A 16439-nucleotide genomic window follows, 5' to 3' on the forward strand; every position below is an offset into this window, starting at 1 on the left:
GCAAAAGGTGGCTCTGCAAAGTATTGACGCAGGGGGGCTGAATACTAATGCACACCACATTTTTCATATTTTTATTTGTTTAAAATTTTGAAGACCATTTATCATTTTCGTTTCACTTCACAATTATGTGTTACTCTGTGTTGGTCTATCACATAAAATCGCAATAAACTTTTAAGTTCGTGGTTGTAAGGTGGAAAAATGTGAAAAAGTTCAAGGGGTATGAATACTTTTGCAAGGCACTGTAGATGCTTTTGTGTGATGAAGTCCTCCATTAATTGCTCACTCCTCTCACTTTCGCCTCCTCACTCACACACAAACACAATCTCAGTCAAACCAAATACAGTATAACTGTGGTGATTTCATTATGTACTAATGGCCCATGTCACAAACCTGATCACAGCAGAATAATGGCATCTAATCCGCTGCAGTGTGTGTGTGTGTGTGTGTGTGTGTGTGTGTGTGTGTGTGAGAGAGAGAGAGAGAGAGAGAGGTGTCCCTAACTATATGGACTGTTAGCAAGGGGCTTAATTAAATCAGCATTGATTGCCGTTCTCTGACATTAGTGTGGATGTGTGATTGATTGATGGCGTGTTTGGAGAGAGATTCAAGCACAGTTGGTTCTGGATCACTATCAGTCTCTAATGTCTCAAGAGATGGACAGAAAAGCCAGCTCCCATTAGACACAATGTGACTCTTGCATTCATGCGTCCTATGTAATTTTGTGTTATTGGCTGTTTGCTGTCAGTCACATGCTCACTACCAAATATTCATTTCTCTCACTGTTTTGTTAATGGAAATTTCCACTGTGTGTGTCTTTATTGTGGTTAAGTGCTCAATTCCCTGTAATTTAGGCCAAGTTTACATTAGACCGTATCTGTCTTGTTTTCTTCGCGGATGCACTGTCCGTTTACATTAAAACGCCTGGAAACGCCGGGAAACGGGAATCCGCCAGGGTCCACGTATTCAATCCAGATCGTGTCTGGTCCGGTGCTGTGTAAACATTGAGAATACGCAGATACGCTGTGCTGAGCTCTAGCTGGCGTCGTCATTGGACAACGTCACTGTGACATCCACCTTCCTGATTCGCTGGCGTTGGTCATGTGACGCAACTGCTGAAAAACGGCGCGGACTTCCGCCTTGTATCACCTTTCATTAAAGAGTATAAAAGTATGAAAATACTGCAAATACTGATGCAAATACTGCCCATTGTGTAGTTATGATTGTCTTTAGGCTTGCCATCCTTCCACTTGCAAGTGGTAAGTGACGCGCATGCCCGATATGCACTGAGATCACACACACAGCGGCTCAGTCCCGAATCACTGCTCGTGCACTTCACTCGCGCGCTCTGTGAGCTGCGCAGGGCCGGAGTGCGCACCCTCCAGAGGGCACTCGCTGTTCAGGGCGGAGTGATTTGGAGCGCAGGATGCCTGCGGAGCCGAGCGTATCCGTGTATTGGCGTTGCTGTGTGCACGCAAATCGTTTTAAAAACGTTAATCTGATGATCCGCTGATACGGTCTAATGTAAACCCCACCTAAATTGGCAAACTGTCTTTCTGACTATTTTTGATTCATAATTATCCATTGTTAATGCCATTGTTTAGATTTTCTTGGGTTTTTTTTCCTCTCTTCTCTTACTCAGTGGATACACATATATCTATACTTATTAGCTACTTAAATCAGGTAAACCTACCATATCGGTGACTCTGTAGTTATACAATTATTGATTGTAGTCCATAATTTGCCATAAGATTAGAGGAGAACTGGGAGACTTGGGATAGGTTTTCAGCTTTTGTTGATTGTGTGAAATAATTTGCAGGTAGTGTTACATTCATATTACATGAGAGAGAATTTACTATACCCTCTTACCACAACGTTAGTTTCTCAGCTTGTCACATATACTGGCCTTCAGGCTTCACTTTTTCTGTCATTTAATTTTTGTGGAGAGATATGGGACATTCTATTGGGACATTTGGGACATAGTGGTGAGACATGGAACAAAAATAAAATACCTAGACCTACATGTTTAATTATCCCCCGCCCAGACGAAGTTTGGCAGGGGATATAGAAACGGGTTCTGTCCATCTGTCCGTCCGGTCGGTCACATTTTCATTTCCGGGCCATATCTTTAAAACTACTGAATATATCTTCATGAAACTTTGTATACATATCAAGCAACATGTGAATTGGTGCCTTTTGATATTTTTTATTTAAAAAAAGTATTTTCAAATATTTACATAAAAAATAGATTTTGACTTAGTTTCTAAGAGCAGTGTTCGTTTCTGGAGCATATATCCAAAACTATTCATGATACGGATTTGAAACTTGGTATACATGTTAACAAGGTGATGTAGATGTGCCTTTTCATACTAACAAATTTGAGAAATTTTAATTTTTCATGTTTCCATGGAAACAATTTCAGACTTACCTCTCAGACTAACCTGAGAGACTAGGTTTTGTTTCCGGAGCAGAACTTGAAAACTATGAGTGGTATGGTCTTGAAAGTTGGCATATGTGTTGATTAAGTAATGTACTGTATATGTGCTTTTTGATACTAAGAAATGTGAGAAATTTAAATTTTTAGCTCACCTGCACCAAAGGTCTTGTGGGTTTATGCCATGGGCTGCTGAGGTCAGTGTAAAGAGGTAGGGTTGGTTGGTTTCCTGCAGCAGAACTTGAAAAATGTGACAAATAATATCTTGAAACTTGGTATATAGTTGGTATATAGGGCGGGGGATATAGATGACTCGGTCTTCTTGTTTTTATTTATTATCAGAACTTGTAACATATGAACTGAATGAAAACACTATATTTTTAACAAATATTTTTAAACAAATTTATATTTATAAACCACAAGAAAAAACCTGTAAAATGAATTGTCCCAACTCTCCCCATCTGACATTTTGAAAAAAAAAATCTTAAACTTTTTTTTTTTTACCCCAGAATTTAAGTTTATTAAATAATACTATATATGGTAACTCTAGACTACATACTTCAATTCCTAACAAATCCCGAATTCACCAGCGTACATTACACCATAGAATGGAAGTGGAGGAGAAATAGAAAATACAAGTTTTACAGCTTCATGGCTCCAATTGGAAGTAGGTTACTCTCAGAGGCAACATCTAACTTCTGATGTAATCTAAAACCTGATTGGTTAAAACTAATTGATGAGAGTACAAACTGTCCCAAGTCTCCTTTACCATAAGATGTTCAAAATGTTTAAAATGTGCATTAAGTAAGGAAGAACACACAACAGGCTGTGTGCTGTTATAAGAAAATAATCCACACCGGGGTGATGTAATATGGCCTTCCATTCAGCAGAGGACCTCTACCACCACAGAGAGTATTATTTTCATATAACAGCATGATCTGAAATGTGTTGTTCTGTGTATACCACAGTGACTTGCCAATGATTACATTTTTAATGTCTTAATGGCTGAGAAATCACACTTTTTAAGTGTTTATACATGCAATGTTATGAACATTTGTTAGTTCCTTTTATCACTTATTTTATAGCAGCTGCAAACAGTCATTCCCTCACAAGTCTCTCTTTTTTTTATTTTGGTTGAAGCTAATAAGGTACAAAATGTAGCATGTAGATATGTTACTGAAAAACTGGAAAGTGCCTCTGTCCTGAAGTCTTTCCTATGGTGGAATATTAATATCAAGTGCTGACACTGGAGACTCCTTCCATAAATGTGATATAAATGTCTCCTTATATAAAGCTTCATATATGAAGGAGTATACTTTTTTGTTAAATAACAACACACTTCATAAAGTCTGTTTATTATTAAGTTTAGATTATGTGTATTATGTGGGAATGATGCATAAGAAATAATGTACAGTGAGCTTGTCATTATTGTGAAATAAACCCTGATAGGGTGATGCAGGACTCCAATGTGAAGCGGAGGCTTGCTGTACATTATTCCACTTATTAAATGGCTACTTACTAAAGAAAGCGATATGCTGACACAAAATAGTGATTTTTTATTTTTTTTTCATTTAAAAATGATTGTATTGCTTCCACTAATTAAGTGGTTCATAGCAAGTCTATTATACAAAAATGACAAAGAGTAGAATGCCATAATTGACCAATCAGAATCATCCATCCATCCATCCATCCATCCATCCATCCATTATCCATAACCACTTATCCTTTACAGGGTCGCAGGCAAGCTGGAGCCTATCCCAGCTGATTACGGGCGAAAGGCGGGGTACACCCTGGACAAGTCGCCAGGTTATCGCAGGGCTGACACATAGACACAGACAACCATTCACACTCACATTCACATCTACGCTCAATTTAGAGCTACCAATTAGCCTAACCTGCATGTCTTTGGACTGTGGGGGAAAACGGAGCACCCAGAGGAAACCCACGCGGACACGGGGAGAACATGCAAACTCCACACAGAAAGGCCCTCGCCGGCCACTGGGCTCGAACCCAGAACCTTCTTGCTGTGATGCGACAATGCTAACCATTACACCACTGTGCCACCCCCAATCAGAATCATGTATTCAACAAAGCTGTGTAATAATGTATTATAATAAACAGATTGATATAAGCATATTAAAACTATAAATTGCTTCTTATTTGAGAAGTCATCAGCACTGTGCTACAACTGTTGTAAAAACACAGTTTATAAAAAACTGCATGGGTAAATAGTCCAACAGTTTAAGAACTACGACATGAGCTCCGGAACATTTCGGAAAATCATTGTCAGTAAACACAGTTCATGGCTGCATCTTCCATTTAAAGTAAAAGCTGACAACAAAGTGTAATTCAATAAGATCCAGAACCATGGTCAAATTCTGTAGGCCTCAGCTCATCTGAGATGGACAGAGCCAAAGTGGGAAAGCGTGCTGTAGTCTAATGAGTCCATATTTTGAATTGTTTTTGGAAATCATGGATGTCGTGTCCTCCAGGCTAAAGAGGAAAAGGACCATTCAGATTGTTACCAGCGCAAAGTTCAAAGGCCAGCATCTGTGATGGTATGGAGTTGTGTTAGTGTCCAGAGCATGGGCACCTTGAGCATTTGTGAAGGCACCATTATTGTTGTAAGGTGCATGCAGGTATTGGAGCAACATATGTTGCTATCCTGTTTATTCCAGCAAGAAAATGCCATGCTACATTCTGCACAAATTACAACAGCTTGACTTTGTAGTAAAAGAGTGCAGGTGCTAAACTGGCCCCTGCCTCCCATTGAAAATGTGTGGTGTATTATAAAGCGCAAAATGAGACAATGGAGACTCTGGACTGTTGAGCAACTGAAGTTGTATATATTAAGCAAGAATGAGAGAGAATTTCACATTCAAAACTTCAATAATTATGGTCCTCAGTTCCCCAATACTTACTAAGTGTTGTTAAAAGTAAAGGTGATGTAACACAGTGGGAAACATGCCCCTGTCCTAACTTTTCTGGAATGTATTGCAGGCATCAAATTCAGAATGAGTGTATATTTACAAAAAACAATAACGTTTATTGGTTTAAACATTAAATATCTTGTCTTTGCATTGTATTCAACTGAATATAGGTTGAAAAGGATTTACAAGTCACTGCATTTTGTTTTAATTTATGATTTACACAACATCCCAACTTTTTGAATTTGGATTGTAGATATTTTTTAAATCGTTACAATATTTTATAGTTCATTATCTTAAATGTCATTTTTGTGACCTCTTCTTTTTCACAAAACAGAAAGACAAGCTTGTTAGACGTACTAGTCAGTATATTTACTGACAACATGCGCACGTGTGCGTGTGTGTATGTATATATAGAAATATATATATCATTTTTTATCTCTTCCTCTGTCTATGCTCTCTCAGGAATCTCTCTGGAGAATGTGTTTGACTACAGCGAGTACTGGGAGGTCACTCGTGGTCTTTATGCTCCTTTTGACTGTACTGCCACTATGAAATCTGGGAATGCTGATGTCTATGAGAACGAGATCCCAGGTGGCCAGTACACTAACCTGCACTTCCAGGCCCATAGCATGGGTCTGGGCAACAAGTTTAAAGAGGTGAAGAAAGCATATGCTGAAGCCAACAAACTGCTGGGTGACCTTATCAAGGTAAAACTGTTCTTGCCATCTCCTTTTCTCTCTGTGTGTCTTTCTCGCTCTGTCTCACACTCCATTATTAACTGTCTCACTTCTGTAATTTGGTTGAAAACCATTCTTCTGGGGGAAACACTGGAATTTTCTTTTATGTAAAACTGATTTAGCTGCCTTGCTTTGCCTGTGGAGCTTCCTAAATCTAAAACACCAAATGTAATTTACTTTAAAATCAAATATAAGCATATTAGAAGCACATGATGAGCCCAGTGCCATTCTGTTTATATGAACATTTACTACATGAATAAAATTACTATTCATTATAAATTGCACATTCATTAAACACAGCCAGGGGAATCCTAGTTAGCTAATTTACTCATTTACCCGATAAATCTGCTTAATTTGAGTTAGCTAGGATCCTTCATTTGTCCTTGTAAATACTGTGTGTGTGTGTGTGTGTGTGTGTGTGTGTGTGTGTGTGTGTGTGTGTGTGTGTGTGTGTGTGTGAGAGAGAGAGTGAGAGAGATCAGTGTATACCTCAGTTTATACCTCAGCCCCAAAGCATTTAGTTCTTTCTTGCCATGCTCCACCTTCCCTAAGGCTGATTCATTGAAGAATATTTGGCATGCTTAGATTTCGTTCCATCTCTGATGGCTTCCTGTTTGATGTAATCATTTATGCAGGCTCTCCTCTCGAGTTTTCATACATGCATCTGCATCTTATTGTTATTCAACTCACATCCCTCTCTTTCGCAGTCTCACTGCACGCCTCTTTCAGTCCTCCAAAATGCCTGGTTTTAGAGGAAGTTGATGGGATCATTAGCTTTTCAGAGCTTCCATCAACCTTGTTTAAAACTTGGTTCACTTCACAATTGGTTGTTCCTGTCGAAACATGTATTTTAACAATATAATCAACATCACTGATAATGTGATTGGTTGGTTGAATATTTTGTTCATCTTCAGCATCATGTGGCTGACATATCACCAGATGTGCATTGAGGAAGTACATAAGATGTCATGATATTTTAATATGTCAGCCCAGAATGCGTCGTAACACAGTTATATGTCCACATAAAACTGTCACTTCACAAAATTGACAACTAATGCTTCTTGAAATAAGCCGACATACTGTATGTGTTACCCAAATTCACACTGGATGCAACAACCATAAACAAAAGCAAAACATGTGCAACCTTCTATCCAGTGCACATGGTTCCATATGTGCAGCAATAGCTTTGCTTTTGCTTATTTGTGTTTATTCTGGTTGCCTTTGTTGATCTAATGAGAATCATTACTGTACAGACTCTGCTCTGCTCTTCAGCTACAAACTGCGCAATCATCAACTTGTTTGTTCACAGCACATACAGATCAGGAAGATAGATGAAAGGAATAAACTTAGTAAATTTAGTCAAATTTAGAGCACCAAAACATCATCTATGAGCCTCTAGAGCTGTACAGGAGAGATGAAAACCCATCCATTATCTGTAGCCACTTATCCTGTACAGGGTCACAGGCAAGCTGGATCCTATCCCAGCTGACTATGGGTGAGAGGCGGGGTACACCCTGGACAAGTCGCCAGGTCATCGCAGGGCTGACACATAGAGAGAAACAACCATTCACACTTACATTCACACCTACGGTCAACTTAGAGCCACTGATTAGCCTAACCGCATGTCTTTGGACTGTGGGGGAAACCGGAGCACCCAGAGGAAACCCACGCGGACACAGGGAGAACATGCAAACTCCACACAGAAAGGCCCTCGTCAGCCACTGGGCTCGAACCCAGGACCTTCTTGCTGTAAGGCGACAGTGCTAACCACTACACCACCATGCTGCCCGAGATGAAAACCATTCTTTCAAATGATATTCCTTCAGTTTCTTCATTGTTTTGATTTTGATTTGTTGAGAGCACCGTGTAATACACTGCTGCAAAATATCCCCAAGATGTTCATTTGTGTTGCAATCTGGTGATAGTGAAGGCCATAGCATATGATTTCTAAAATCCTCATCTTCAAACCATATGTAAGCCCTTGTACCCAGTGAATGGGGCAAAGTCATCCTGAAAAAAAACCCCCACTCCTTTCAGGATAGAATTGTTTCATTAAAGGATAAATGTGATCAATCAGAACACTGTATTGATTTGCAGAGAACAAGAGGACCCAAACCACACCAGCAAAAGGTCCTCCACAGCGTAACAGAGCCACTGGCTTTTCCTTTGTCACCCATCTATTGAAATGATGGTGCAACTGTCTAAGCCTTCGCCTATTGTCAGAAGAGCCTTATATTTACACTTTGAAAGTAACACAGCTAAGAACCATTTATGTCCTATAAATACAAAAACGCTACATGTGAGCTATTAACTAAAAACTATTCGTATGCAAATAGATTCCCTGTGTGGAGTGTTTTGCTAAAGCAGAGTTACAAGGCAAGTCCTTTTCAATGTGTTTAGTGACCTGCATGAAAACACATACATTACTGATATAGTCAATATACCAATATACAACACATCCATTGTCTTTTTTTTGTAAGACAGATTCTATTTGTTGCACTGTTATATTGACAGCTATGACTCACACAATTTTGCGTTGACTCAAAATAGCTGAACTGATAAAGAAGCTTTCAGAAAATCACTTATAGTCCGACAGATCCTTGACATATCAATCAGCCAATACAGTATGATGATAGCAAAATCTGCCTGGTTGTCATCTTTTGAAAAGCAAAACATGATGAAATTGACTATGACAACACTTGCATTCAGTTATGCATATTTTCTGATTAGAGTCCATTAAATATAAGTTATATGCAAGTGTAAATGTATTGGAAAAATTCGTATGTTACTACTACTAGCTGCATAATTCCATAACATAATTCTCTCACTTTATCCTGGTGAGAGTTGCAGTGGGGCGGCACGGTGGTGTAGTGGTTAGCGCTGTCTCCTCACAGCAAGAAGGTCCGGGTTCGAGCCCCGTGGCCGGCGAGGGCCTTTCTGTGTGGAGTTTGCATGTTCTCCCCGTGTCCGCGTGGGTTTCCTCCGGGTGCTCCGGTTTCCCCCACAGTCCAAAGACATGCAGGTTAGGTTAACTGGTGACTCTAAATTGAGCGTAGGTGTGAATGTGAGTGTGAATGGTTGTCTGTGTCTATGTGTCAGCCCTGTGATGACCTGGCGACTTGTCCAGGGTGTACCCCGCCTTTCGCCCGTAGTCAGCTGGGATAGGCTCCAGCTTGCCTGCGACCCTGTAGAACAGGATAAAGCGGCTAGAGAGATAATGAGACGAGATGAGATGAGTTGCAGTGGATCTAGAGCCTATCCTGAGAACCCTGGGTGTGAGACAGGAATATCCAGAGTGACATACAACATACCCAGAGCAGCCAGGGGAGCAGTTGGGGGTTAGGCTACTATCACACTAAAGCACACAACTTTATTCATCACACACTTATGAAATTCCTCTCTGCATTTAACCCATCTGAAGCAGTGAACACACACATGCGCACACACACGTGAGCAATGAGCACACACACATACCCAGAGCAGTGGGCAGCCATGCTAACAGCGCCCGGGGAGCAGTTGGGAGTTCGGTGCCTCGCTCAAGGGCACCTCAGCCCAAGGCCGTCCCATATTAACCTAACCGCATGTCTTTGGACTGTGGGGGAAACCGGAGCACCCGGAGGAAACCCATGCAGACACGGAGAGAACATGCAAACTCCACACTGGAAGGCCCCTGCCGGCCGCTAGACTCGAACCCAGAACCTTCTTGCTGTGAGGCGACCGTGCTAACCACTTACACCACCGTGTTGCCCACGTGGTGCCATGTAAGCGGCATATGGGTCAAATGCCAAGAAATGAGGCGTATTTTGTCTAAAATTAAAGTCCTATGACGTACACAGCGTATGTGTGGCATTCCTGTGGCGTATATGGAGTTTGTAAAGTTATGGCGTATGATGCGTTGCCACGGCGTAACCATTTCGTTGCTTTCGTTGGCATGGCGTTTTCTTGTTACGTGTGACATTGCTGCTGCGTACCTGCGGCGTATCTGTGGCATTCACAGGTGGGTATAAAAGGGGGCCCCGTGTTGCATTCATTGTCATTCATCACAGTCAAGAAAGCATCATGCCAGCAAAGAAGTCAGGACCCAAGAAGGGCAAGGAAAGAGGGAAGACATCAGCCGCATCCACCCAGCCATTTCCGGAGCCACCTTTATCAGACACATGTCAACTAAAGCGTTCACACGGCGTAATAGGTGTTCAAGTAACGTTCCCGCTATGTCACTGCTGCGTAGCTTTTGTTTTTGCAGTGTACACATGACGTATGTGACACGTACCAAAGCTGCTATGTATTTTTAAGTGCGGACTTAAAAATACACTGCACCGTGGCATACAAGGAGATCGTGTTACACATCCTAGAGCATTAGCTACGTAAGCTGGCGATGCTGTGACGTTCCTTTCTTATTGCCACATATCTTGATACACCATACATATGCAAGGCTGAAACGCCAATGTGTGACACAAGCATTAGGTGCTTTGATCAAGGGCACTTCAGCCATTCCTGCTGTCCAGGGAGTCAAACCGGCAATCTTTTGGTCCCAAAGCCGCTTCTCTAACCTTTAGGCCTGGGGTGCCATGGTAACGGCCCGATTGGTCATCACATCCGGCCCGGTGGTTCATGAGACTTTTTTTTTTTTTAAATAATAAATTAATAAAAATCGAATGTTGTGGTTTTTTTCGTAATGATTTTAAATCTAATGTTTCAATTTGATTCCATTTTCGTGTAATCCATCGGTTCGTTTTTAGCTGCTCTCTGCTTGCTGCAGCACGCGCAGGTGCAATGACCCGGATTTAATGTAGAGTAGGCTAGTTGTTGCTCGTTCACAAGCAACAACAGTCTAAAAAGAGAAAAGTTGATTCTGAGGGTCGCATCTTTCAGGAAAAATGGAGAGAGAAATACTTTTTCTGGGAAGTAGGGGGAAAACCTGTTTGTCTGATTTGTTCGCAACAAGTGGCTGTACCGAAGGAATACAATGTCAAAAGACATTACGAGACCCACGCCGACAAATACAGCCAGTTCACCGGGCAACGCAGGACTGAAAAGCTAAATGAGCTTGCCTCAAACCTTCAAAAACAGCAAGCAGCTTTCTCAAAGTCTCGAGAGACACATGAAGGTTCGTTTTAATATCATACATCATCTTCAGTTCTCCTTTAATGTTAAATGCGGCTGTTTTCAAAGAGGGGTGTCTCAATATCTTTGTTGTACATTTTATTTCATGTTGGGGCAGTGAAGGCGAGCTACATCATCGCGTGGGAGATCGCAAAAGTGTCCAAGCCATTTTCGGAAGGTGCATTCGTCAAGGATAAATACGCATCTGTTGGAATCCAATCTTTCTATCAGTCATTGCCACCAGAGTACCCAATTATCACGGCCTTTGCCGGTAAAATACTCTGTATGTTCGGGACAACATATTTATGTGAACAGGCATTTTCAGTAATGAATATTAATAAATCGAAACTGCGTAGTCGTCTGACCCATGGACATCTCAACGATGTCATGAAAATAGCAACTGCCCAGAGTCTGTCCCCCAATGTCGACAAGCTGGTAAAAAGTAAAAGACTTCTGGCTTCCACATGTAAAATGTAGCTGGTATTTCTCCCCCATGTAACCTTGTGCTGTGTGCTTGAGGGGGAATAAACAGGATGGGTGTGTGGAAATATATGTGGGACTTGACCAGCAAAGTTAATGTGCCATCTGTAGTTTGTTTTTATTGGTATGTTCAGTCATATTTGGCTCTTTTAAACTAATGCTACTGGATATTTAGTCACTTGACCTATTGGTGGAATTATTTACCCTGGCACTTCTTTCTTTTGACTCGTTTAGGCCTACTTGCCAATCGTTTTAATTGGCCTAATTAGGCCTATGCATTGACATGTTTTTGATGTGCAAGATCAATAAATCTGATCTAAGTCATTTACAGTTTACACTTGTGTTATTTGTGTCTTAGTCCATTTCTGTAGCATTTTTTTTTTATAAATGTAGGCTACTTGCATGCTTAGACTGTTACATTTTCAGAGGGTAAATTGCTTTTGTCTGCCATGTTATTGTGCGCCTCATTTTGAGGCTATAGCTTTACAATTCCTTTTGGGCATATAGGCCTTCAAAAATCATATAAAATAATGTCCTTTTGTTGAGTTAGTGTCTGGTCTTTTCAGGCCAAAAGTGTAATTCGGCCCCCAAGGTCCCACTTGAAAAAAATCTGGCCCCCTTACCAATTTCACCCTGGCACCCCTGCTTTAGGCCATGGCTTCCCCATGACTTAATATTTACATTTATCTAAGACATAATGCTGGTTATTGTTTTAATTTTTACAGAAAGTTCAACAATCATTTGTAACTGCAGTACATATTTGTGTTTCTCTCAGAGATAAAACTTTGGTGTGCCACTGTGCAACATTCCACTGTATTACATTATTAATGTAAAGCATACATTTCTATCAAGATTGCCATATGTACATGATAATAGCCTTTGCAAGTGTGCACATACTTTTTACCAGCTCTAATTTGTTTGGCATGAGGAAATCGGCATCCATGGCAACATGCTGTGTACGGTAATTCTCAAACAATGATCGATATTATAAATTAGTGAGGATGGCATGTTGGCAAAGCAGTTTTGTATCGATTTTTGACATTTTATGATCAGTGAAATGGCATTCTTTAGCATGCTTCTTGAAATTAAGCCATGCAGTGCTGCTTGGCTAGATGTTGTTTGATAGAAGACCAGCAAGTGAATTGGCAGTGACTAAATTTGGAGAAAATGGGGTGAAGATGAGGGAGTGTGATTTGAATAGATTTCCATGGAGTTTATGCTTCACCCACACATGCAAATGAAAGCGAAATAGGCATGATGCATAAAATCACAGCAGGATGAATGGGGTCACATTTTTACATACATCTTGCTTGACTGGGCTTCAAAAGGAAGCACATTCAGTAAACGCACTTGAGACACTTCAGAAATGCTTTTTTTTGTGTGTGTGTGTGTGTGTGTGTGAATTGCCCTTTAGACTGTGCCACATTGCATCACTTTTGCATTACATAGGTTCACTTGAGGGTTGACATTAAGGTAAAACCAGCAGAGAAACAATAAAGAAAGCCTCAATGACTTAACATTCTCGAACAATTGCATATGATTAATGTTTCTTAACAGTGCTGATGCCTCCGAATCGTTTTCTAGGAGCTATTCATTACCTTTAAATGTTGATTCAATAAAACCATTAGATAAGCAGTTTCAGTATGGATGTAATTAGCTCAACTTTGACTTGACTAACTTCCCTTCACTTTATCAGTCACAAGATGATGATGATATATAGAAGGGATTACTTTCAGGGCCAGGTGAAAGAACATAGTTAAATGTGTGGAAAAAGCCAGACACCATGATTATAACACTGCTGTTTAAAACCTCAAACACTGTCACTTGCTACAAAGAAGGACTGGCTTGATTAACTCGGGGGTTCCAAAACTAAGGGTCACAACCTCGCATGGGGTCATTGGATTTACAAATGAGGTTGTGAGAGAAATTCATAACACAATGTCCTCTTGTGTTTCATTCAATTATTTTGCAAATTATATTTTGAAATGTGGGCGGCACGGTGGTGTAGTGGCTAGCGCTGTCGCCTCACAGCAAGAAGGTCCGGGTTCGAGCCCCGTGGCCGGCGAGGGCCTTTCTGTGCGGAGTTTGCATGTTCTCCCCGTGTCCGCGTGGGTTTCCTCCGGGTGCTCCGGTTTCCCCCACAGTCCAAAGACATGCAGGTTAGGTTAACTGGTGACTCTAAATTGAGCGTAGGTGTGAATGTGAGTGTGAATGGTTGTCTGTGTCTATGTGTCAGCCCTGTGATGACCTGGCGACTTGTCCAGGGTGTACCCCGCCTTTCGCCCGTAGTCAGCTGGGATAGGCTCCAGCTTGCCTGCGACCCTGTAGAACAGGATAAAGCGGCTAGAGATGACGAGATGAGACTTTCCTACACATGTATATTTTACTGATATAATAATGTTTTCAAATGTTATGCTTGTGTCACACATTGGCGTTGCAGCCTTGCATATGTATGGCGTATCAAGATAGGTGTCGGTAAGAAAGGAACGTCACAGCATCGCCAGCTTATGTAGCTAATACTCTCGGATGCGTAACACTATCTCCTTGTACGCACTTAAAAATCTGTAGCACAGCTTTGATACATCACATTACGCCGTGCGAACACTTTAGTTGACATGTGTCTGATGAAGGTGGCTCCGGGGCTGGCTGGGTGGATGTGTCTGATGTCTTCCTTCTTCCCTTGCCCTTCTTGGGTCCTGACTTCTTTGCTGGCATGATGCTTTCTTGACTGTGACGAATGACAATGAACGCAGCGTGAACGCCACAGATACGCCGCAGGTATGCAGCAGCAACGTCACACGTAAGAACGAAACGCCATGCCAACGAAACAGTTACGCCGCGGCAATGCATCATACGCCACGTATACGCCTCAGTACGCCATACAGTAACTTTACGTCCCTTGAACCCCATACAAACCCCAGATACGCCACAGGAATGCCATATGCCGTGTACGTCACAGAACTTTAATTTTGGACAAAATACGCCTCATTTCTTGGCGTTTGACCCACATGCTGTTTATGTGGCAAGATACGAGACAGTGTGACACAAGCATGACAGTATTAACATTTAAATTATATTACAAATCTGGAATTTAAAAAAAATGTAAGATAGTCAAGGCTTGGGGTTGCAGAAAATTCATAATGTCCATTTGGGGTCATTTGTCCAAAAAGTAGGGTACCCTTTGATTTACATAACATTGAAGCTAAATCTAATTGTTGGATCCAGTAGAAGGGTGGCACAGTGGTGCAGCGGTTAGCACTGTCACCTCACAGCAAGAAGGTTCTGAGTTTGAGCCCAGTGGCTGACTGGGGCCTTTCTGAGTGGAGTTTGCATGTTCTCCCTGTGTCTGTGTGGGTTTCCTCCGGGTGCTCCGGTTTCCCCCACAGTCCAAAGACATGCAGGTTAGGTTAACTGGTGGCTCTAAATTGACCGTAGGTGTGAATGTGAGTGTGAATGGTTGTTTGTCTCTATGTGTCAGCCCTGTGATGACCTGGTGACTTGTCCAGGGTGTACCCCGCCTCTCACCCATAGTCAGCTGGGATAGGCTCCGGCTTGCCCACGACCCTGTACAGGATAAGTAGTTACAGATAATGGATGGATGGATCCAGTAGAAAGTTGTAAATGAACAGAGTCAGAGAACAGTTAGGATATAGTCGAGTGATGTTTTGCATCTCGAGCAAAGCGTGTCCTTGTTGGGGTCAGAATGCAAACTACTTCTGTCATTCTTCACTGAGAATACACACACTACCATTTACTTAGAGTTTCACACACACACACACACATGCACATACAATCACTTCTTGAGTTCAAAGCTCTCATTTTCCAGCCAGTGGCTAAACAGATGCACCCCGTCAGCCTGCAGGTGATTCAGAGCAGAATAACACAGGAAGGAGTAAACACGCTCAGGGATGGTGAGAAAGAGGATATAAAATTGTGTGTGTGTGTGTGTGTGTGTGTGTGTGTGTGTGTGTGTGTGTGTGTGTGTGTGTGTGTGTGTGTGTGTGTGTGTACATGCACTCTTTGCTTCACTCTGTCTGATCTTGTTTTAATCCTGTCTCAGTCTCATCTTATTATGCTTCCGCTGACAGTCTCAGTAACTGGTGCTGTCAGAAGCTTGGCCTGCGTTAGCATAAGCGTGGGGCTCACTAAACAAGACCCCTATCCAATTAAGACATCATGGATTCTTGAGCCAAATTTTAAACTCCTCGTTAAACCAGATGCTTTATATTCCAAGATTTCGACTTCTTCTGTTTTCCACAGCACCTGGTGCTTCATTACGCCATTGTAACCGATTACAGCTAAATTACAGCCTCGGGAGGCATGGCAAGGATTGATGGTCGAAATACAAATCCCAAAGGGCTTTGCAGTTTCATTTTGGCTCCATGAAATTCTCAGACTGCAAATGACTATGGTAGGATGATTATCAAACAGCAAATTAACCCAGTTTCATCAGTTCTTCATCGGTTATTCTAGTCGGGGGAAAATTCAGGTGTTAATGGTAGAAACCTGAGAGTATCTCATTATTAGTTTTAGTACTGTACACAAATAGCTAGTCGGAGATGTCAGTCGCCATGTTACCTAAGCATGTTACCTTGTATGTTTGCAAGAGTTGTTGTCAAATAAAGTGTTTCGGATTCTGCAGATGAAAGAACAGCTAGCTTATGATGTTGAAGATGGTAGAGACAGCATTTCTGTGTAATCATTTAAAGTTGTGGAAGCAATGTGTCATATAAAACAGGTACAGGAGGTAGAGATGAG

General features: G+C 41.5%; 1 protein-coding gene across 1 annotated transcript in view; it reads left to right on the forward strand.

The window, feature by feature from the left end:
• The window catches only part of pcxb (pyruvate carboxylase b), a 482389-nt gene that overhangs the window by 423663 nt on the left and 42287 nt on the right, over positions 1-16439 (forward strand). Inside the window, exon 16 of the mRNA XM_060924639.1 lies at positions 5824-6068. Within this exon, the coding sequence (XP_060780622.1) occupies positions 5824-6068 (245 nt within the window). The remainder of the gene's footprint in view (positions 1-5823; positions 6069-16439) is intronic.

Source organism: Neoarius graeffei, chromosome 1, assembly GCF_027579695.1.
Source record: "Neoarius graeffei isolate fNeoGra1 chromosome 1, fNeoGra1.pri, whole genome shotgun sequence".
In the NCBI taxonomy this organism is placed as follows: domain Eukaryota; kingdom Metazoa; phylum Chordata; class Actinopteri; order Siluriformes; family Ariidae; genus Neoarius; species Neoarius graeffei.